At 37.3% G+C, this 24660-nt stretch overlaps 1 protein-coding gene across 6 annotated transcripts in view; it reads right to left on the bottom strand.

The window, feature by feature from the left end:
* Positions 1-24660, bottom strand: part of NR5A2 (nuclear receptor subfamily 5 group A member 2) — a 91306-nt gene that overhangs the window by 28945 nt on the left and 37701 nt on the right. For all 6 annotated transcript variants that reach the window (XM_051624557.1, XM_051624559.1, XM_051624562.1 and 3 more), the window contains one exon: positions 10125-10244. In XM_051624557.1, the coding sequence (XP_051480517.1) occupies positions 10125-10244 (120 nt within the window). The remainder of the gene's footprint in view (positions 1-10124; positions 10245-24660) is intronic.

Raw genomic sequence — 24660 nt, 5'->3', positions numbered from 1 at the left:
CTGCTCTAGTTTTACCAACGCTTTTCTCTTTTTGGAGTTACTGTAACAACAGGGAAATTGCTGACCATACTTCATGTAAGCACATGTAAGTGAAGTCTGGCTCTAAACTAAGACTAAGCACAATGGTAGGTGTACACTTGGGGCTAATGATTTGCTTAAAGGTATCAGTGCTCTAATCCCATCTTTAAGGTCTACCATAGTAAAGTAGTTAATAAAGAACATCCAGGTAATCACCAAAGGAAACAGACCAATTCTGCAAAATATTGTTTTTCCAGGCACTGATTCCTCAAAATGTATTTAAAAAAAAACAATCAACCAAATTGTTAGGGAACATGTATTTCAAAATATGGGTGGGTGTTTTTGTGTTTGTTTTTTATTATTATTATTATTATTTATTTAATTGATTTTGCTTATATATAAACAACAGTAAAACAAGGAAAAAAACCACCACAACAAACAACCTGAAAGACTTTAAGCCTGACAAAGTTTTGCCTAGGAAAGACAGAGAGATGACTGAAAAGAAATAAAAATAACTTCTCCTGGTGATAACCTTAATATAATCAAGAAGTTACTGACTTTTAATAAGACATTTTATTTATCTGTACTCTTAGTGTTCCCAAGACATTGATTGAAGGCAACTGCACAAGAAGAATGAAGTCACACTTTTTGTATGGATGTTAAAAGTAAAACTGCTCCAACTCTACAAAGCATTTAAAGTTGTGCTTATGTTTCAATTAAGTCATCAGATTATGCTTAAGTATGTTGTGAGGTAGGTTTTATTCTGTTTTACACCTAGGAAAACTGAAGTAGTGACATTAAATCACTTATTTAGGGCCAAAGAAATCTATGACAAAACTAGGATCTGGTCTTCAGAAGTCCCAGCCAAAACATCTTGCATAAACTACTTTCTAGTTAATTTGTTATTTCTCTCTTTCTATATATACACTTACACATATTTCTTTATATGTAAGTATACATACGTAAAAATAAGAAAAAATGAAGTTACGTACCTCAAATATTTTTTAATGGAAGAGAAGTTTAATATAGTGACATGATTCAAATACTTCATATTGAAAAACTGGTCACATAAAAATATCAACTTTCACAACTTAATTTCGCTTTTGTAATTGTTAAGGGGGGAAAAAGCTCAAAATCCCTCACTGGGGTTCCAGTTTGGGGGGGGAAACATGCTACTTACTTCATAATAAGAAGTTAAGATGTCTGGATGTCAAGAATATCAGTGGCCTTAGTGCAGCGATTATACCATAATGAAAAAGCCCAGTAGATGCCTGGATCTCCCACCATCCCTCTACTGGAGAGCTCTTAGGCAACCTGCTGCTCTTTCAGGTGCGTTTAATATTTGCAGCACCAGCAAATTTGTCTGGGAGGCAAGTCCTCATCTGCCACTCACCAAGAGCAGGCTGTATTAAATTTTTATATTTATTGACATTTCATTACCATAATTGACTGCAGTTGGTTCCCTAGTAGAAGGCACTGGGCTGCCTCCTAAGCAGGAGGATTGGTCCCTTGAGTAGGATTTGCAATTAAAAACAACGCAGAATGTTGTGGTTTTTTTATTGTGTAAATATGATGAGTTGAATTTTCAGCTTTAACTAGAGAATACTAGGCGTGCAGAAGGCTTTTTTCAAGAGTGAGCAAAATTATGAGTCAGTGGAAAGACGACCCCCAGAGGTGTCAATCAGCTTATACAAAATCAACTGTGCATGAAAAAGCCTCAGTTAATGTCTATTCTGAAAAAGTGGTCCCATTTAAAGAGTACGCTGTCCTACCTTCTTGGTCCTGTATGCAAAAATTGATACTTAATGCTGTATTAACTCTTCTACCTTTCAATTAGTGATTAAAAATGCATTTAAAAGACTAAGACTAAAACAGCCTGCATCTTGCCCAAAGTGCCTCATGGCATATTGAAGCTTTTTATTTATTTTGTACCATTAATTTAATTTGGTAATATCAAATCCACAATTGAAATAAATTATTCTTGCTTCCCAATTAACAGTATTACATTTCACAGCTGATTTTGATGTTGAAGATGATATGTTGCTTGTCATTTTTGAAAACAGGAGCTTCCATATAGCCTAATTTGGAAGTAAAATCACAGGTGTAAAGTTAGGTCTGCACAGAGAAATGGAGGTGTGAGTTCCTCATGTACACAGCACTGTCTTGCATGCTGAGTATAATAATAATAATGAAGAAGTAATGACAGAGGCTTAATTGGATTAACTTGGTACCAAAGCAATGCAGAGAGAACAGCACTCAATAAATTACACTGCTGCCTGTTGTCTCCATTCTGATGCTTAAATGGGCATGTTTAAGGTCAGTATGGACATGGCTACACATGTGATGCTGCAGACTGTGCTGCAGTGTTCTATGTGCTAACTGAAGCGCCTACATCTAAAATAAGGTACTCAAAACCTCTGCTCTGCTGCCATATAACTTTGCATTTAAAGTCCTCATGGCTCCACCTTCCACCAGCCATTTAGGTGCCAAACAGCCTCTAGGCATGACCAGGATTACCCCAGTCATGACAGTGGTAAGGAACTGTGTGTCCAGCCTACAATACAGCTCTTAGATTTAGGGACTGCATGGCTTTGGAAGCAAAACTGCCAAAGGCAGGATTTCTTCAGTAGGCCAGTGGCTGGACATACTGAGGTACAGGGAATCTGAAGTCAAATCTCCAGTCAAAAGAGTGCATGGAATAAATAGGCCTATAGCCTTGGGGCAATTGGGTTATCTTTCTGAAAGCGAGAAATAACAAGTTTCTCCAGCACTTGTGTAAATCTGGCACATCTTGTGTTTATCTCCTGATCACAAGTATTGCACAGAAAGAGAGGAAACCAGTTTGGTTTGGAAAGGAAGCATTTGCTTGGTGTTTGAACCTTAGGAGGGAATTTCCAGCCGGGAATCCCGAGTAGAATAATGTGCCTAAGTCCTTTGGACAGGCAGCATTTGTGTCAGACCTGTCTCCTCAGCACTTCTCAAGGCTAGCTCTTACAGTTCCCACCTAGTTTGTTGCTGGGCTTCCCTGCTCCTCAAATTGCATAGTATTAGTAAGAGGGTTATAACTTAAAAGGGACTGCAGAAAGACACAGCAATACTGAATATTTTTTCTAAATCCTTTTGTCGATACAGTTGGGAATGACTTAGAAGTCCAAATCCCTTTAATGTCAGTGACAGTAAGTTAGGCCAGTGCTGGGTGTTGATGAAAATTACACTTAAAAAAATATATCATAGTAAAGTACTTGGAGTTCAGCAGCATTTAGTTATTCAGCTATTATATAATTTCTCAACTGATAAGCAGAGGCAAATGAGATGCAAGTGACTAATTCTGCTGGTTTTTTTTCACGTGAAGTTCTCATTTAACAAAGTGAGAGACTGTTCGAGGCAGAACAAAAGTCAAACCTTTTTTACAACATGAAACTATACTCTGACCTAAATAAATGCTGAGGCTGAAGGCCAGAAATGCAGAGAGCACTTGTGCTTTTTGGTTTTGCAAGTGATTTATCATGGTAATGAATGATTCTTGATGTCAAATCCCTGTTTTCCCTAGGCTCAGACAGAAATTTTCTGTTGGAGTCAGGTGGTGGCCTCTGGTATTGACTCCTCTCTGTGCCTACAAAACACAGCCTAGTGTTTAACTGTGGATTCACGTTCTTTCCTTCTTCTAAAATTAAATTGTGTTTGATTTCTAGGATATGATGTCTGGGTCACACGGTGTGTGGAAATGGACCAAGCTTCAGAAAGCTTAAGACAGTCTCCAGAATACAGGATTAGAGCGATTTTACTTGTTGATGGCTCTTACCAGGTATAAACTGCCATTCCTTTCAGCCAGAACAGGAGTTGTGCAAATAAGCAATAAAGCCCCTGCTGTGGCTGTATATAGTACCTGAATAATGAACAAATGTTCTAGCAGACTAAGGTAGTTCAAATTAGTGAAAGATTGATTTAATCTTTAATTTAGTAAATTAGATCACTGTGTGTTTGGAGCATGAAGGCAAAGGAGGCAACGTGTCCGTAAGTGCAGCAAAGGGACCATCCCACTTTCCCCTGCTCTGCTCTGTGCACCCCTGGCCAGCACAGCTGGCTGCTGCTCCTGGGGAGCTGCTCCCCCAGTGCTCCCTCCTTGGCTACAAACTGCACCGAAAGGCCAGTGCCCCACAATGTTCTGCCCTGGCCCTGCTGAGAGCCTGTCAGTTGGCTCTAGTGCATGGCCATGCAGGATGAGTCTTTCTCTGAGAAGGATGCATTCTGCTCAGTGTAAGTCAAGCCAGTTAATTTACAATCACAAACATAATTGCTCTTCCACTGTTTCCTGAAATGTGTATTTCAGTGGCAACTACAGTGGTTATTTAAGGGTTTTCATATAATTAATATTTTCATTAAAAACATTTAAAGCAATATATGTCTTCCTTTTCTAAGCAAATGAACATGGAAAAACACTTTAAAAAAGTGCCTATGTACAAAAATTGAGGAGGACTCAGCAAGGACAAAGCCAAGAGATATGTTTATATCAAGTTTGGATATATTAATTAAAGTTGTGATGACTTACACAGCATAAGATGCTTGTTGTTTTAACATGATACACAGTAACAGAAGATAATGAATTAAGTTGCCACTGAACCTTTCCCCTAGGGTGATGTTATTGTGCTTGCTAATTAGCTATAATATGCACACAGTAACACTCCAAAGTACTGCATTTACTTTGCCTAACTTATTTTCAGGAAAACTTGTACATCAAGACTGGAAAAATTCTATGCCCTATAGTTAATCATGTATAGATTCATTTGCAGTAGAAATATTTATGTTATAAAACACATAACAATGAAAGTATTGTTAAGTTTCAGGCAGATAGCTATTTTAATCTGTACATTTTCCACTCTAGTACTGGTGACTGTTGGGTTCTTCACCTTATTAGTGTGAAGACATCAAAGTAAAGTGCAGTACATTATCAACCTAGAGTACAACAGAATCTATTTATTTACCAAAGTGTTGCAATGGACTTAGTGGGATTTTTTTTGTACAGAGATAAGATGGTATGAAATCACTACTTAGTCTGAATATCCATAAACTTCATTAGAAGACAGACCATCACTGGACAAACAGCTTCTCCAAAAGCTTTGCAAATACATCTATGTTGGGATAGCAGAAGCCTTCTTTGCAAGTGGGTAAGTCTAATAGACATGATATTGCCACAGAAAATTCCCAAGCCACACATCACCACCTTCAAATAAGGCACAGCTGAAAGATCTATAAAGCATCCCATCTACGGAGAGGTTCAAGCCACACAATTCTGATCTAAATGGAAGTTTTTATTTGCTTCAAAACACAATGCTGTCAAGATCTTGGTCACCTCTCATGTTCTTCTCTGGTGCTATGCTTTAGAATTCAAATCCAGATGGAAAGATATACGTGTGTGATGACTCTAATGAAATAACTACTTTGGCATGTTATTTTTGTGTGGCCCTTTTAGTCTGAAAGGCTTTGACCAAACTCAACAGAGGGTAAATCTGGGAACAATGAGTGTAGGTATAAACAAAATGAGCAGCTTGTGTCTGGGCAGCTGGAGCTACAGTTCATGTGTTGTGTGTTGACTGCTGCATGAAAATGCATGAACAATGGTATTCTGTACAGAGCTTCAGTATCTGCCCTGTGTGTGCTGGATCTTGGAAGCTGGCAGTGTATTTCTACTGTAGAAGATACAAAAGGAAAGTGCTCAAGTTGGAGGAACTGAAGTTCTATAACTAGAAATGATGTGTTAAAATTACATGCCACGTGGCAAGTCTACAAAACTGGGTGTATGGAGAGCGTATTGGCAATGATTTACCATTAACCACCACATTGCAAATCACTCCTTAGCTGTTTTCTATTATGAAATCTGGAGAGTTGTAAAATGCATTTCTGCTACTTTATTTCCTTTTGAAATGGTAATTGCTACTGCTGAGGGGCAACACAGTGCAGAAAATGAAGTGTGCAGCACAGGGAGGAACTTGTTTCTGAGGAAAAGCTGAGGAATTGTAATGATCTGAAAAAAGTGCTTTCTTGAAACACATACATACAGAAGAGCTTAATTTATGAAAATCCAACCAAATAAGTAACAAAATAAAATAAAAGTCTTTTTCTGTAAGGGCCAATGCTACTTGGCTGCTGACTGCACTTTTTCCCCAGTGAAGTGGGGACAGCGGATTGACAGTGGGTAAAAGTCATAAGACAATGGCTTGAGGGAAATGCAGATGTATGGAAATGTGATAGGAATGCCCTAAGGTAATGGGGTTTGAGCCAATCAATGCATTTGAAAATTACTGGGTGTGCTTCTCACTACTAGCCCATTTAGATACCTGGTATAGAACTGAGTGGTGTAACCTTGGGGAGTTGGATGAAACTTGACTTTTGCACAGCTTAAGTGGAGAAGACAGGTGTGTTCTACCTAAGTGGTGGTAAGTTTCCCCTTAGAGCTTCCCCCTTGATTGTGATTGTAAAAAGGCTTGTGTTTATGAGTAGCTTTTATGGAGGGATATATTAAGGAAAGCAAGGAGTGATGCTTCTGAAAATTAAATTTGCTAACTTCTGTCAATAACCATGATCTCTCACGTAATAAAGTAGGCTGTCTTGCTCAGGTCCTCAGTTAAAAGTGATTATCTCTAAAAGCCAGATGATTGACTGTATTTCTGTTCATAGTGCTTTGCTGGAAGCAGTAAATAAGAACATCTACTTCACTTCTCATCAGAAGTGTAAGAGTGCTTTCCACACCTTTATCAATTCATTTTTATGAGATGGTGGCTTGGCTATTTCCCTGTCTCTGCTGGAGGAACTGAAAGGATCAGGGCAGCAACCAGGAAGTATGCAGCATGTAGTGCAATAGCAAAGACTAGTAATGCCTGGGTTTAGAACTGTGGATTTCCAGAATTATTTCACAGTTAATACGGAGGAGACAGGTTTCATAAACACATTTGAACTGGCTTTGTGTCAATAGACTAAGTCTGATGCTGCTAAAATGGTCCATCTTGACACAGGAAATGAAGCAGTTGTATTGGATCACCTTGTTACTTACAACAAGTAACTCACAATTGAGCTACAGTGCCAAAAGGCAGTATATGGCAGCTGTAGCCAGGAATGGCTACCAAGTAATTTAGAAACGCTGTCCAAACATGTAGGGATGATGTTAAAAAAGTCAGTGTTCAGCTAGAGTTGAGACTTGTAAGGGATGTCAAATTGCTAGTTAGGGGATGAACAAGAAAAATGTGGGAATGCTGCTGGATTCAGCCTGTGATGTAGAGGCAGCAAACAGACCAGGCTGAGGTTCTTAGTGCTGCCTTTGCCTCAGTCTTTACTAACAAGGCCTTCCAAGCTGCTTTTGCAGCAGGGCTCAAGGAGGAGAGTGACCAGCATGAGATATGAGTTAAAAAAGACCAGAACTAAGGAAAAATATTCTCCCCATGAAGATGATCAGGCAGGGGCACTGGCAGTTTCCATCCTTGGGGGTTTTCAAAGCTTAACTAGACAAAGCCCTGAAGAACCTTGTTTAAGCAGAGAGTTGGATAAGAGACTCCTTAAGATCCCTTCCAGCTTGGGTTAATCTGTGATTTTAAGATTTGAGGCTATGGTAATTCTAGATATTTTAAACCTTCTGTTTAGCTCACCCTGTTTTGTTGATCTAAATAAAAAAAGTTCTTCAAATTAATGATCTTCACCCATGAAAATTATTTAAATAGATGATGTTTTAAAGTGAATGCTTTTGAGTGATGAATTGCATACAACTCATGTACTGGCACAGCAGTGGCACGACTACAGTACCTCAACTACCAGTGGTCTTTCTGTGGCCACATGTGCCACGCTTAGCCCAGCAAGAGCAGGCACAGTCCATGCAGCTGTGCCTGCTCCTGTAAGCACTCTGGCTTTTAATCTAGGATGACAGCAACCAGAGCTGAATGAAAGCAGGACAATACAGTGGTACTTTGGATAGGTTTCAGACTCTTTCCAGTTTCAAAATCAACAGCCTGCATATTTACTTCAGGTCTGGTGCCTCCTTATTTCTCAAGGAGAAACTGTGGTGCATACATGGGAATACATTCCCCAGCTGTTAGCAAGTGTGAAATGTGAAGGGTTCCATCCATAAGGAAAGGGACTAGTGTTTCTGTTTGCTGTCCTTGTAAATTGCTCCTTGCCCTCCAAGCCATCTAAGTGCAAAGAGGAATGTACAGAAGCTGATGGGAGACTCTGGGGGTGCCTGCACTGACTTAAAAATTATAAACTTTGGCATAAGAAAGCAAAATACACTTGAATGAAGTATTTATTAAACCTATTTGACGAGCCAGGGGCAAAAATGGATGCAATCAGCCTAATATAGCCAGCTTTCTATTTACTTGGAGACTTTAATTCTGTCTGGAAATATACAGCTTCCCAAACCAGCTGATGGTTTGCAAGCAGTACATTTAATAAGCATCCTGCTGCCTGTTGTCTAACAGCGATGAAATGCTCTGCTTTGCCTTGAGATCATCTGCAGCTGGGTTTTTGGTGGTTTTGTTTTTGTTTGTTTTTTTTTTTTTTTCAAGAAAAGATAAAAAGTGGCTAATGAGGTAACAATTATTGCTGCAGAAAAATGGGGACAATGGCTAGAAATAAAGGGTATTTAGATGTCTCTAATAATTTCAATGGGACTTAGGCACTTTTGAAACTAGCTAATCACATAGCAAATGAGGCACTAATTTAGCAGTTCTCTTGGGAACAGAAACCTGTCAATATACTTACCGCTTTATAAACACAGGAATAAGAAAGAACCTTATTTGGTAAATAAAATAATTGCTGGTACAATTGTCTGTGTTTTGCAGATGATGCAATGGAAAGCAGATCAGTAATTTTCTCAATAGCACCAATATAAAGAAAGAGTAATGCAACTAATTTTTGCTCATGTATTTAGGGAATACAACTTTATCTCATATAGATTAGTGACTTTCCATAAAGGTGCAGGAATCAGTGCCAGAGCTAGAATTTTAACTTTCCCACTTCTTTTTTTGGAGAAGTCAATAATTTCTCCCTTCTACTCCACACCTTTCAATCATAAATGCAAACAGTTATTTCTCCTGATTCTTATAAACTCTTGTTCTTTGTGTCAAGAAGTGGCCACAGTTTTAAAATTATAACTAAAGGTGTACGCGGATTCCATAACATGCAGGCACAGCTGATGTATCTTAGAAAAAGGAGCTCTTTCCCATGTGTGAATAAATTGAGGCAGTTCAGTTTGCAGCTACTTCAATACCAACAGGCCATCATTTCTTTTCACTTTGAGTCAGGAACATAAGGTACAGGCACACTTTGCATCTCTTTGATACTGTGATCTTTTTAATATATGCTTTTTTCTGTTAAAGTGGGAATAAGAATCTTAGGAATAAGGTTCTTATTTTACTGTCAAGTTCTTTGAGCTTTGGAAAATATGAGGGAGACAAAACTTCCTATTTTCCTTAAGTTTTCTCACAGTTTTCATAATATTTGCCACATTATTGCTCTTGCATTTTGGGAGATCTATGCATCTGATACCTGAAGAAAATTAACCCTTGGAAAGCTGTGCCAAAACTATGTGAATGGTCTGAGACAGCTCCTGAGGTGATACGTGCTTTTATAGCCTATGGATGGAAGAATATTCTCACACATGTGCATACTTCTCTAAAAGCAAGATATTTCCAAGGTAGTAGCTGCAGGTTCTCTAGTTTTCTGACTCAGCTACTGATTCTTTTGAGTAAACCACAGTTCTGAAGGGAAAATAAACTATAATTGCTTAGACCTAAAATATCGGGCTTGGGAGTTTTGTTGCTGCTGTCAGAAACCATTTTAGCCCCAAGGAAATACAACTTCTTGAGAAATGCTTCTCATCTGCTAGTTTTCAATCACTGATGTATACAAGTATATTTGAAAAGCAAAGTGCTTATGATTAAGTATGCTTTTATAAGTTTAACTGTAATCAGCAAACTAGGAACAGAGTGCACAAGCCATTTTATCTACATTATTTGTGGACAATCTCTGAGAACTCAGGAGTGCTTCTGACCTAGTTAAACTCCTGCTATTTTGAAAATAATTATTAAAAAGCCATCAATACTCTGAGCCCACATACTCACTTGTTGCCCAGTAACCAGAAGGATGGAGCCTTCTTTCCCATGCACCACTTGCCGATAAATGTGATCTAGAATTAAGAGTTCACTCCAGCAGTTCTGAAGCAACTTCATTTGGTCATCAACCTGTAAAGAAAACATGAAGGTTGGTGGCATCACTCTGGGAGTAAGTCTTACATCACACTACAGAGTCAGTCCTTCTTATAACATCTGGTTTAACATTATGAGAACTGAAATAAAAATCTATCATAAGTTATTCATCCACAAAACTGCTATTTTCAGCTGAATAAACAGGGCACTGCAGAAACCTTTATCTGTTAAACATATAAAATATTTACTACTGATTACATTCTAGGAAAGCAGAACTAGGCCATTGATATGCAAAGTAATAATAATAGATATTTATTAAATGCTCCTGAAAATGAGATATTATTTTTACCCAAAACAAGAATAGCAGAAATGATACTAATGTGGCTTTTCCCATACTAACCATCCTTGAACCTCTGCTTCTGGAAATAGTAAGGAATCTGCAGATTCAAGAGCATTACTGCTGCAACAAGCTGAGTCAGAAGTAAGTCCCTTGCAAAGGAAAAAGTGGAGAGAGAGGTAAACTCTCTAGGAATGGTTGTGGTACTATGGAAGAAGAAGAAAACTTCTTCATAGACAGAAGCTGAGTAGCTTCAGATGTCACAGGCAGGGCTGTGCGCAAGGCAGCAGTGAGCTATGAAACATACCTCTGACTGCAGTTGGTAACAGAAGGAACAGACTGGGCACTCAGCACAGGCAACCTACCTTAAGTTTTTGTGTAGTGTTAGCTGGGATATACTTGTTATAGGACAACAAAGCACATTAAGCCATGGTAAGCATCAATATCCTCTGGATCTGTTCTTACAGAACTTACTGATTTCTTCCTAAAATGAAATAAAGTCTTTGACTTCAGACACTTGTCTGAAAGAGTTAAGAGATGCATACATTAGCCTTGCTACAATTGAGTGTCTGGTGCAGATGTGGTAATAGCATGTATATAATTCAAAGGACTCTAAGAACCTGCATAGACAGCAACTGCTGAACAATTAAAAAAGCTATAAATTAGCAGAACTGAAAAAGAGAATATTTAAAGTGCAGTAGAGAAATGCCTAGAATTTCTGAGATATGGAAAAATTAAAATTGGTGTATTCAGGGGTTCTAATTTCAATTGCTTGGGAACTAGATTTGATAATGCAGAGGAAACCACACTATTGAAAGCAATCTTGCATGAGCTGAATTATATAATGTAATAGATGTTTTCGAATTTTATCAGCTATGAGCGAATCAGTTTTTGAACTTTATTCTTTCAAGCTTGTTTTCTGGTCATATGGTAGACAAGGAAGTAATATTTATTACTAATAGATTTTTGTAGTGTCACCTGTGACAGTCACCTAGTATTTTCTCCCTCTTTCCAGTCACTTGCCATGTAGTTCAGACTTTAACAGCTTAAATATAAAAATCTCTGTTTGCCTCCTTCATTTGCCTTAACTTCCCTTCTCCCTGCTTGCAGTCTTTTCCCAGCTCCCAGTTTCTCACCCTTAAGTATCCATCTCAAATTATTGCATCTTGCTGGACTGTGCAAGCAAATGACATTAGGAGAGAAAGGGAGCAGATTAGCACAAAGCCAGCAGGAAGAAAAATGCAGAAGGACCCATGTGTAGCAGATCATATTCTCCCTCGCAGGCTGCACTAGGACCCTTCGTTCTTGCTTTTATCCACTTCATGACTGCACCAGCTATCTGGGCTGGAAAACCGCACAACTCATTCCCTCCACAACTGCTTTACCTAGAGAAAAATATAATTTAAATGGGGTTTTGGTTTGTTGTTTGTTTTGTTGGTGTTTTTTTTGTTTTTTTTTTTGTTTTTTGTGTTTTTTTACATTTTTTTAAACCCACCTCTTTGCTCTTTAAAAAGAAAGAAAATAACAAGGAAAACTATATCCTAATATCTATGCCTAAATAATAGTTTAAGGTTGCAAAATGAAGCACCGCGTTATAACAGATTTTAATGCATAGGTAGAGAGGCTGAATTAGTATTGTGCAAACACTCTCAGTTCTGATATTTCAAGTGTTTTGCATGTTCACAATTTCCAGTATTAAGAATAGTCTTTTATCATAGTTACTGTTCTCCCTACAGTGACAGATAATGCATGTATGATTAGATAACTCCTATAAGCTACATATCGATTGGCAACAGATAGAGGGAAGAGAGCAGTGCAGACTCTGTAGATGGTCATATTACTAAGTCAGAGTAAAGCCAGTGCTATCACAAACTCAGCCTTCCTCCGTCCCTAGGCTGTCTGTGTCCATGCTAATTAATTTCTGTTCAGATCACAGAGCAAAGCTGTATGAAAGGTCTCTCTTCCTCTGCCCACAACATGAATTTGACTACAGAATGATTTCAACCAACTTGTTAACTCAAGACAGGATGGTAAATGACCATATTCATACACTCCCTACCCAAACTTGGGTCATGTTTAAAATAAGGGATCATTTGGAGAAAACATTTTAAATTTACAGATTCTAGGACACACATAAGTGTTTTGTGATCATTTTCTCCTCTGTGCAAAGATGTTACAAAGATAAAATAAATCATGATAGCATGATAATTTCATCCCAAATTAGCATTTCACACAAAGCTATCACAGCTTACATCTGAATAAAACAAGCTGTGAGTCAGTTTAAACATTCAGCATCTATGTCACAACAGCCACCTGAATAAGAGGTCAAGCATTTGATTATATGATAAATGACTTATTTCCAGCTAATCCATCTGGCTCAGCCACAGGCTTTTGAAAACAAACTACACTTTACAGAGCTGGCTTTCTGAAGGCCCCAACAGCAGCTAGTCTGCAATCAAAGCTTACCTCCCAAGCTTTATCGTATCATTACTGAGCCAGTGCTGTGAGAACAGTATGAGATGGCAAAATCACAAAAAAATGTTTTGCACATAGTCTGTTCCTGCTGTTCTGCAAGACTCATAAAACTAGCAACAGCAAACATCTGCTCATGGTCTGCAAATTGCTCCTCCATATTCACTGTAATTTAACCAGTGAAAGCCCATAAAATGGATAGCATAAAAAGCACAATACACATCTGAAACACAGTGTTGCCTTCAGAGGACTATTAGATTCAGCTGCCTCCATTGTTCACACTAGGGAGAAACAAGAGATGACTGTGAGGAAGGTTGTGGACTACTTGAATGCAGGGCAAGTGATCAATTCCAGTCTACTTTTGAAAGGCAGGTAGATGAAGAAAAACTCATACTTTATCTCTGCTAATGCATATGAAATGAAAAAATAGAAAACAATATAGGTCACACAATGAAAATGGTAACACACCACTTCTTATGTTAGAATGAGCTGTTACACTTTATGACGTGTAACTTTAGCCAGAACACAAACACCTTTGAGCTTCTGTGGCATGTCAATAAATGGGTTGCAGAAGCATAATATCTGGCAAATGAAAATAAGTCAGCCTTTCACCAAAACAAGTATGTGCCTTAAGCTGATCCTGAAGGCAAAGAGGCTTAAGTTTTGGTGGCCAAAGTAAAGACTGAGTTCTGAAAAGGAAGGTTCTCTGCAGAAAAAGTACCTTGTGGACTTCAATCTTCTGACTCCACAGCCAAAGCATGCTAGTCTACCATTAACAGGGTAAGCAGGAGAAAAGATAATATTCTGTCACCATAATAACTTAGCTTATATGGAATTATTAGGTGACTTTAAATCGCTTTTCTGAGTTCTCTGCTAACAAGGATTAGAAAACAGACATGCACGACAATACGTTTAGATGCAATTTTTAGTTTGCATAATTTATGTTATCCATATAATGCAAGACACATAGGGTGTTTCCAGGAGTGGAGGAAACAGACTCTCCAGATTCTCAGTTTGAAGCGTAAAAAATCCTGAGCACTGTGGTGGCACACTATCTCTTGGTGGGACTAAAAGATGGTCTGGGGTTGGGGATGGAGGTGTTACATTTGTCTGCTAAACCCCAGACTCCCACTCAGCTGGGTCCTGAGCTTTAGGTATGGGACTCAATGGAAGTTTGTCAGGCTTGTTGAGGCCTCTGTTGACACTGCAATACACAATCATGCATTATCAATTGTAGTTAAAGAAGGACTTATCTCAGAAATGCTGGTTACTCATCTGAAAAACTTTTTGTGCTGATGTTACAGATGAGGAAGGCTAGTGCAACACAAAAGTAGTATTGTTGCAAAGCATATGCTTCCCACAGCACAGAACGTTAATCATTAGAAATTTTTGTTTTCTCTGAAGAAGAACATTGAAATTGCCAAACAGTAAAATGAAGAATAATGTGTATGCTTTGCTGAAATCCACCTTAATCTTATCAAAACCACACTTTGTCTTTCTTTTAGGAAAGTGTTTCACAATATTCAGCATACTGTAACCAACAACTGCAGATTTATTACAGTTTTTCTTCTGAAGAGGTATTTTCATCCTAGCACTTGATGAATTACCTGTTAAAAGTTTCGGGGTCATGCTTTTTTTGTGTTGCTCTAAGTTAAATATTGTCCTTATAATTATTGGTGCAATTCAGTTAAACAATGCTCTCACCTTTTACCCAGTCTACACCTCTCTTTCGGAGAATCTTTTTTCATCTCTTTTCATTTGCATCAAGTTGCACTATAGCCTAGGGCTTTTCTGCTACTAAAAATTTAAAAGGGTATCTAATGATTAAAAAAAAAAAAAAAAGATTATTGAAATGTATGTGATAAAACCACGTTGGATTCAGCTGAATTATTTTTACTTATGCTTCTGAAAGGGAATGCCAATATAGAAGTAACATGAAGCATTCACCTCAGTGCCACTGTTAAATTCTGTGGCCATTGAATAGTCATTTCCTAGTGAATAAGAAGTGATTAAACATCTGTCTGAACTGTTCAGCCTGAAGCATACAGGTTCAAGTGATGGTTGAACTTTCTTTCAAATGTAGTTAGGACATCACTCACAAGTTATTGCAGACATACAGCTCGAGTTGTTACTCCATTTTCTTACGCTATAGTGAAGCAAATCGCCCCAAATCAAAGTTTTATAAGACAAGTGCACTCCAGAGGCTAATTTTCACTCCTGAATGAATGCATGGTTTTCAAATCGTTATGTAGGTAGAGAAGGGCTTGGAGTCTCCAGATGGGTTACTGCTAACAGTGGAAAACCTCCTGTGCAAGGTTGCTGTCAAAAAGCGGCACGTTAACAATCAATGCAGTTTTAAAAGCAAATGCAAATAACTTTCAGAATCAGTGAATGCCCTAATAAAATGTGATTGCTACCTATAACCTCAGTAATAAAATGCTACAAAGTTCAAGAAAAAATGGTTTTATATTAACTATGATTGTTCCATCTCTTTACTAGAAACCTGTGTGCTATATAACATTCCTAGTTGAAGGCAATTAGTGATCTTTACAAGCCTGTCTTGGGTTAGATGACTGTCCTGTTGCCATCTAGCTGTACTGTGAAGAGAGTATAAAATATGTCCAAGTTTGGTAGCATTTTTACATTTTTTCATTAATTAAAAATGAAAGGAAATACAGAAATGTTTCTGTGTCCCTTTTCCTGCTTTTTAACAGCATGTAAAGAGTGTGTTATAAAGGTGCAATTATACTTGGTGTGTGCCTGCGTGTACGCGCACTGCTTCCTTTAATATCTGCTGAATCCATCAGCCAGTGTCAGCTTATTTCAACAGGGAGTTCACCTATCCAAGATCTTAACTTGCTATATGCCTTGTGTGAATCACTATCCAGGTAAAGTTACTGCTGGGTACTGTGCTGAAAGAAAGGCTAATATGCTTACCCTTAATTCAACAACAGAGAACCAAGAAAGAGGATGAGAGAAGAACTATGATGCTTCATTAATCTCCCTGCTCATGGAACCATTAGTATTTGGAGTATCAGTCCACTTTTCAGTTTTTTACAGGACATATATAAGTAACTTACAGCACAAAGAAACATAAGACCTTTGAAAATCCTCACACTTTTACCCTTCCAAAATGTGAAGTAGTGAGTACCTGGTGCCCATTCCTGGAATGGTGTGTGGTGTTTCCTGCTTAGCAAATGCACCCAGGGAGAGCAATGGCTTTGAAACAGTGTCTCCCCTTGCAAGCCTCATTTCCCAGTTTCAGTGCTAACCTTCCATTGAGTCAAAATACTTTAATAAAAAACAGCCTTGAGCACCAGTCCACACTCATCCCATTCTCTTGCAGGAATATAACAAAAGGTATGTGAGTCTAGGGGCCTGAGACTGCTGAAGCAAGACAGCTGGGCAAGCAGTAGATGGTGACCCTACTAAAGAGTAAGACCTCTCTTCTTTAATGGATATTTGGACTCCATGTAGAGAGGATTCCTCTCTATTAAGAAGAAGGTAAACAACAAATCTCAGTTCTTCAAACATCAGATGAAATGGCAGTTACAAGTAACGTTGGGTGTGTGTGCTCGTGTGTGTATTATATAGTGTGTCAAATGCAACATATAACACTCCTATTTTTCCTCCTGTTCCTCACATTTATCTCTGTGCAAACTGCATAGAAATTACTTAGTATTTTATAGTCAGCATTATTTCTGATGAATTATAAATGTGTTTTTCTTAGGTTCTTTTTTGGGTCTGATTTTTTTTTTTAACTGAAAAAAAGAAAAGGATTTCTTTTTAGTCCCAACTGAAAATTTTGCTTACAATGCAGTGTTTCTTCCTTGTCAAAGTGTGTGCAAATATAAGGGCAGAAGAAAATAAAAGCTTTTCAGCATCTTTTTCACAGCATGAAGAAGGAGGTGTCTTCTTCAGGACTGGATGCATAAAACTGACCTTTGAAATCCTACTCCTGTAAGTATCCCTACTGATGTTAGTACAGCATAAGTTTATGCATAGTTTGGTTTAGAATTTAAAAAATAAATCAGCTAATGTAGCAATTTTGGTACTAAAGCTGTTTTGTTTCATTGAATTACTTGGAAGTACATCTGGTTTTTCTGATGTTAACAAACTAACAGCAAAAATGTGCTGTGCCATATTCTTGACTCTTGCATGAATATACGTCCTTTGACTTCCACTTAAAACCAATCAGAACTAGGCCCACTCGATTCATCATTAGCCTTGCAGGTCTGATCTGCTTTTCAGGATGCACAGTGATGTCCTCTAGCAACTCAGAAGACAAGACTGAGTCTAGTAAACTTTATGGTACTGCTGGTGAATTTATTATCAATATATATTGAACCAGCAGTTTCATTCTATTGTGCAGCAGCCTTTGATTAAAGTCTCTGTGGTCTTCTTCAAGTCACGTATTTTAGTATTATTTGAAAGGATTTAAAAAACTTAATGTTCCTGTCCTGTTTGGTGATTTACTGGATAAATTATTATTCCATTTTTCTTACAGCTATCCCATTGTCCCAGCTGACAATTACTCTAAGAGTCTAAACTTTACCTCTTACGTTAGCTTGCATTTGTAAAATTTCTTAGAAAATGGCAGCTTCAAATTTCAGCAGAGATCAGTACAACACATGGGGGTGGATTGTTACTAGTGTAAAATATTGAAGACAATGGCCTAGTAAGAACTAAATTTATTTTCCACAAAATAAATAGTCTATTAAAACTAAATCAACTAAGTATGAAATGGAAAATATTTTTAACTTCTGACACAAGAAACATGCTAATTTCAGATCCTCCAATAAGGTAACAGGCCAGCAGAATAATCTCTCAACACACTTAGGGTTCTGTTATTTCAAGTGCTGCATGCCCCAGAACACTTGTTTTTGCATACATTGACACAAGAGTTACTTAAATTGTCTCTTGTTTGAATTACACTATGTGGTTACTTTTCTGTTTAATAGGGTTTCAGTTTATTTCCAGTACAGCTATTCAAGGGGTTGTGAAGTACGGGAAGAGGGCAAGCCATAAGAGAAGTATAACCTTACTCTTTTAACAGGTGACACCTGCAAAGATTTGTGCACACAGCATTGGACTGTATTCACACTCATACCGATGGGAAGACTCGTGATGTGAAGGCTAACAGGAGTTACAGCAGTGTATATGAGAGAAGAAAAATTTTCCAGGTAAGCATTAGTGATAGCCAGGGTTGGACACTGATAAACCAAAGATAGAATCTAATACATCGGATGTTCCATACTATTTCTGGTTATCATCAAATCAGCAGCTTTACAGTTTACATGTTCTTTATCTTTTGATTGCACAGCGTTGCAATCTTTTTCAGGAATTAAAATATGTTGATTTATATTTTACTTTTAATAGTCCTCTTAATACTTTTGATAAATATCCAACTACGTAAGGGCAGATACTTCCCTCTTCCCTTATTGGAATCACTGAAACATGTGGATCAGGAGTCTCAAGACTGAGAGCTGTATTGTGCTAAACAGGACAGACAGTCACCTCTAACACACCTTTGGAAGTAGAAGCTGGTGTTACCGTAACACGCTGCACTTGCTGAACAAATATATTCCACTGTGTTTTCCTTTGTTTTGTAATAGAACAGCCAAAAAAGCCCCAGAAAAAAAAAACCCACAACAAAAAAACCCCTACCAAACAAAAAACAACAATAACAAACAAAAAAAGCCCTCACAGCAAAAGCAGTAAGAAGTAATGAGATAGTATCTTTAGTCAAGATGTGAAAGGAGATGGTATACTGATGAAGAAAAAATACATGAAGGTTGTCTCACATCCCAAGGTGTACAGCAGTAAGTCACTGAGGCAGAGATTAAATGAGAAAGAAGACCCAATGATAAGGGAGAAACTGAAAAGAAATTCAGCATTATGAAGGGGGGTTGTCATGTATTAAACCAGTATCCATCTGACTTGCTAGAAAAAGTTGCTTAAAAATACCACCACAGGAGGCTGAACTCATACAAGAAGGTTGTGGAGAAGTAGTGAGAAGATGTGATACATGATCCAATAAGCTACTGAGCATGGGAATGATCCAGAAGAGTTAGTACTTCCTTTACATTGTAAAAGCATTGCAGGAGGCTCTTGGCATGCAGTCACTACCATCTAGCTAAATTTTTTCAACTATGAACATTGTCTTCAAGAAATTTAGGTTCTGTCCCAAAAAAATCAAGTGTAAAAGAACAGACAGAGCTATTAAAAATCACAGGAAGTGTTGATTGAATGAATGTTTAAGGAGTAGGCAAGTATGTATTAAAATATTTTTCCATTTTTGCCTTAATTTGGCTTTGTTTCATTTATTCCCACTTCCTATTTCCTGTATTCTAATTTGGAAATCTCTGAAATATAATTAAAATAAGGTTGTCACAACTCTGCCCAGGTCCCATACACATATTAGCAATGCAGTTAGAATTAACATTGATGTTTAAAAATACCCTTGAAGAGCCTGTTTTATCTGGGCTGAGGGTCACTAATCTGCCTGAGAGTCTATTTCTTTTAGAATACAGGGTCTTAAGGGAAGGGATTGCCTATTATTATTATTATTATTATTATTATTATTATTATTATTATTATTATTATTATTATTATTATTATTATTATTATAATATGCAGTACCTGTTTATGTTACTATAAATCTAATTGTATAAAAGGGTTGCCTGACTTCACAGAGCATGCATAGACACGTCTCTGTAACTAAAATGATCTGTCTTTCAGTGTACACTGCCAACCCTGAAAATGAACCCAAAATGTCCAGTTAACTAACACAGCAAGATATTATTAGTGAAGTATACTGTCTCCTTACATATATAAATGTATCAGTTAAACAACACAATGAGAATATTTCTCTCAATATTTTTTGTAGTGTGGCATAACCATATAATCACACATCCTGTGAAACACCATCCTAGGTATAGTAGTATATAGTATTCTGAGCTGGGATTGTAAATAAGAAAGAATTTAATTATAAACATCTTTGAGGCTGATTCTACAATTCATATGCAGACAGAAATTCAGAAATGCCTGGGCTTCAATAAAAGACTTCAAGAAGCAGCTTCTTAACTTGTATTGCTTTACATCTGTAAAGGCTCTGATAATGCACACATTTTTTTTAAGTACAACCTAACATAAGCCAACTTCTAAATTCAGCTTCTGGCGACAGCTCCTTTTATATTTCCTCTTGCATGAGCACACACGCCACCAAAATCCAATCTACTGTGTCAAATATATGCATTTTGAAAATAAATGTCTATCTGATAAATGGAGTTGAATCTGGGTTTTTCAGGTTACTTTAAACAACTAAGAAATGTGCATAGTTTATTTTTTAGCTCACGTGTTGCATGCATATTGTCTCTTCCCTCAGTGCGATGTGCCTATGAAGTTTCCTGAGATGTCTGAACTAGATTCACTATGAGTACTTCTCCAGAATATGCAATAAAAATGTAATTCATTTCTAGATATCATCAATATTCTGTCATTGTATAAGGGGAATGGACTAGATGATCCATGAAGTCTATTCCTACCCTCATATCTATTATTACCTTGTATTAGTAAAATTGCTTTTTAAGGTCACTTACATGTGGTGATTCACTTTACGCAAATATTTGGTACATTTGGCCTCTCAGGTATTTCTTCCTGATCTTTATAGAAAGGATTCAGTACAAGGAGAGCATCAAATGAAGCAAAAACCTTGTATTTTGTTGTAAATAATTCATAAAACAATGTTACGACCCTTATTCCCTGAGAGGCATCCACATAATGAGCCACCCAAATGAAGTAGCGAAAACATCCACTTCCCCTGACATGGGTGTGCTCCTGACAGACTCCTCAGGGCCGGAAACCCATCAATCTCTTTTCACACATGAGCTAATCAATTCAAAGAGGGAAGTGCCAATGAGCTATTAGATCAATATGGTGAAGTATGGAGATTGATCTTATCCCAGAGTGACTACATTAACAAACTCGTCAGTGTGACCTCTGCCCTGCAGTGTGCATTATACAGGATTGCAAGTCTAATATCTGAATGAAGACCTCAGGTCATTGCTTTTAATAATCTGCTTTGCTGAAAGAATTAGAGGTACATCTGTGAAGGGATGACTAATGATAATATGAGGTGCTTTCTTTTCCTCCAGTCTTGGAACACTTGCAGAAATCACGCCAGCTTTTCACAGCAGCGAGTAAGGTTGACTGTCTTGCACAGAACCCTGCTCAGCCCTGTGCCTAGCTATTGGCATTTGAGATGACACCCACCATACAACCAATGGTATTTTGCCCTCCTGCTGAAAAATTAATAAAAAAATCTAACAGAAAATGATAAAAAGTACTAGCTGTGTCAAAATCCATTAAAGCCTTGAATTAATTACTCCAATGGGTTTACATGAATGGCCAGAGCTATAGTGGAGTCTGGGTGGTGTGAATTATTTTGCTGGTGTAGGTGGGAGCACAGTAGCTGCCACTGCTGTGAAAGTTGCTCATGGTGCTACCACGCCTTGAGCATATGCCCACCAAGCAAAGTGTTCCAAATAGTTGCATCAGTTCAAGGTCCAGCCTTGGGAGTCTTCATCTGTTTTCATTTAGGCCAAAGGTCAGTGACTATGGGGGCGACTGATCTGATCAGAGGAGCCTGGCTTCACAATATTTAGGAGCAATACATGCATAGATCCGGTAACACTGTCTGGTCCCTTAATCAACCTGTGCTTTTAAGTGTCACCAGCAAGTCTGTACGTGAAGTGACTGCAATTTATACAACCATCTCGGGCCTCTTGTTTTGAAGACTAATTTTTTTGATACCTAGTTCCAGAGGTGTTGAAAAAACCTACACTTTGTTGTCTCAGAATGTGATATTCATATTTCTAATATTTTTAAACCCCTGAATAATCTAATTGCAATGAAATATTTATGGATGTAACACATTTTAATACTGTATTTTTATTATACCAAATGTTTTTTATTGTTCTTTGTATAATTGAATCAATGAATTAGAAGAAGGTTACTAAAAAAGGATTAATGAATTTTTAATGAAACTGAATGATATAACTTCTGTTATTCACTAAAAATAATGGCAGATCTATCAGATTTGTACAGATAAGAGCTTTGTGAGTTTATCTGAAAGCCCACATAATGGCTCTCATTTAGCTGTAACCTAGAAAAACAGCCTGAGCAGTCCTGTTCAAGTTTTTAATTCATTGTTTATGTGTATGATCTCTTCCGCCTTGTGATCAGATCACCTGTCTAATCATGAAAATATGAATCTGTTTAGCAGATACATCTATTTCCAGTTAGAAAACACCTTTTGAAAACAATGCTTTTTTTGATGGAAAAACCAAGCTAGCCATACAATACCACTGTGGAATGTTTCTGAACTCTTAGGTTAATAGATGGGGGAAGTGGTGAGAACTTTGTACGTTAATAGGGAGAATGTGGACGGTTTAATGCTCACACAGCTCAACCCCTTCACTTGCCCACCAGCCTAAATTATAAATACCTTCCAGGTAGAAACTGCTATCCTTAAAAATATCTAAACAGAATATGTACTATATTAGTATACCATTGTGATTGAAATTTTAATATCAAATGAAAGCTATGTTGAAAATTAAAACAGCAGTTGTCAACTTAGCTCTGAATGCTACACATATATGGTGTTCTTTGAAATTAAGTTTTTAATTTTCTGTTGTTTTGTAATGGATATAAAAAGAGATAATTACATTTTATATTAGGACAAGATACATGTATTATGGAGGAGGGACTTTATAATGATACTTTTAGAATTGTATTCCTATTTTTTAATGGGAGATATGTTATCACACTTCTTTTGAAGAGAAGGATTCTAATATTTCTTCTATCTTCAAGCAGAAACTGAGAGTGTATATGCGTAATATGTACATGTATATGGTACACAAGAAGCTCTAGTGTTGCTTAAGGACTTGTGTGAATTTTGTGAGGCAACATTATTTATAGTGGTGAACCACAATTAAATGAATCACAACACCAAAATGGGCATATAATTTTTTCTGCCACTGTGATGTGGTTTTTACATCATGTTCTTTCCAAAAAAAAAAGCTATTCTATAATTGAAGTGTTTTACATTTAAAAGATTTTTAGAACTCTGATAATATGTTTCTATCTTTCCACTTGTAAAGTGGGGAACTTAATGCACACCCAATAGTCCAGGCCTCAGAAGGACTTTGACTGGGGAAAGCACATTACTCATTTATTGAAGCTTTTGTTCTGATCTCACTGACAGGAAGCAGACACATCTTTTCACTAAAATGAAGGCAATTCTTCTGAAGAGGGGCAAGGGAAAGTAAACTTACAGAACAAAGAACTAAAATATCTTTTCCATTTATAATAACTTATTTTAAAAAGTATCTCACACTCAACAAGTGCTTAAAGTAAATGCTGCCTCCCAATGTGATGTACTCTAGGTGACCCTGCTCTGGCAGGGGGGTTGGACTAGATGATCTTTCGAGGTCCCTTCCAACCCCTAGGATTCTATGATTCTATGATTCTATGAATGGAAATGTGAAGTTTGTTTCCCAATAAAATAAACTACACAATTCCTAGTCATGTTGTTTTATCAGACATTCAATCCTTAACTTACTACTAGTAAGAATTGAATAACATTCCTTCTGGATTTCAATATAAAATATTTTGGTTTAGGAAGTTGATACTGTTGGCACAAAATTGAAAGTTTCTGGAGTAAGTGGGATGTTTTTCCACTTTAACAACTACTTGAAAACTCATCAGGAATATGAGGAAGTCAAAATGGATTAGTGGTAGAGTTCAAATGAGGTCATGAAGTTAATGATAAATAAAATTTATCTTATAATTCCGCAATTTACCACATAGCTCCACAACTGGTAACTGCAGTATCAGTGTCCCACATGTGCTATCAACAGACGCAAGTCTGCTCACAGAGCCTATGGCTGCGTTAGGCATATCTGCTAGTGACATCTATTTAGATGGTTGCTATGTATCTGAGTACAAATAAGAGAGACCCATTATTTTATAATCAATGGCACATGCCACTGTAGTTTCTGTGTAACACGGGAATGGCTGAATGGATTTTTTTTAAAAAAACCCTCTTTCCAGTTTGCACTGTAAGCAAACAGTTGCAGGCAGAGAATGCTCGTGAAAACTTTCAGAACAAAAAGATAATCTTCTGGGAAAGTTACAATAGATTGAAAATACATGTCTAGAATCAAAATGCTTCCTCAGCCTTGACAGAATAAATAATAAATGCTTTCTAGGTAACTACTGCAGCTCTTTTGATAACATATATATTAATAAATTAAAAATGTCTGTAGGTTGACAAGTGTTTTGTGGGCTTATACTGGAAAGCTAGCAGCTAATTATGAAAGCCTGACTTGACTAATCAATTATTCAGATGAACATTAGGTGCCTATTATAAGCGTAAACATGGGAATTATATTTCCCCTAAGTAACTTTCTAAAATAACAAACCAAAAACATGCAAATTTGAAATGGAAAGAAATGGCAGTATTATGCAGTTATTGCACATGCATAACTCCCACTGAATTATTCAGGGAACACTGAATTGGGAGCCCTAGTTTTCTGACTCTGAACAACACAGCAGTAGCAGCACATGCCATGTTGTATT

Source organism: Apus apus, chromosome 7 (genome assembly GCF_020740795.1).
Source record: "Apus apus isolate bApuApu2 chromosome 7, bApuApu2.pri.cur, whole genome shotgun sequence".
NCBI classification, from domain to species: Eukaryota; Metazoa; Chordata; class Aves; order Apodiformes; family Apodidae; genus Apus; species Apus apus.
This window is presented reverse-complemented; position numbering and strand designations above follow the sequence as displayed.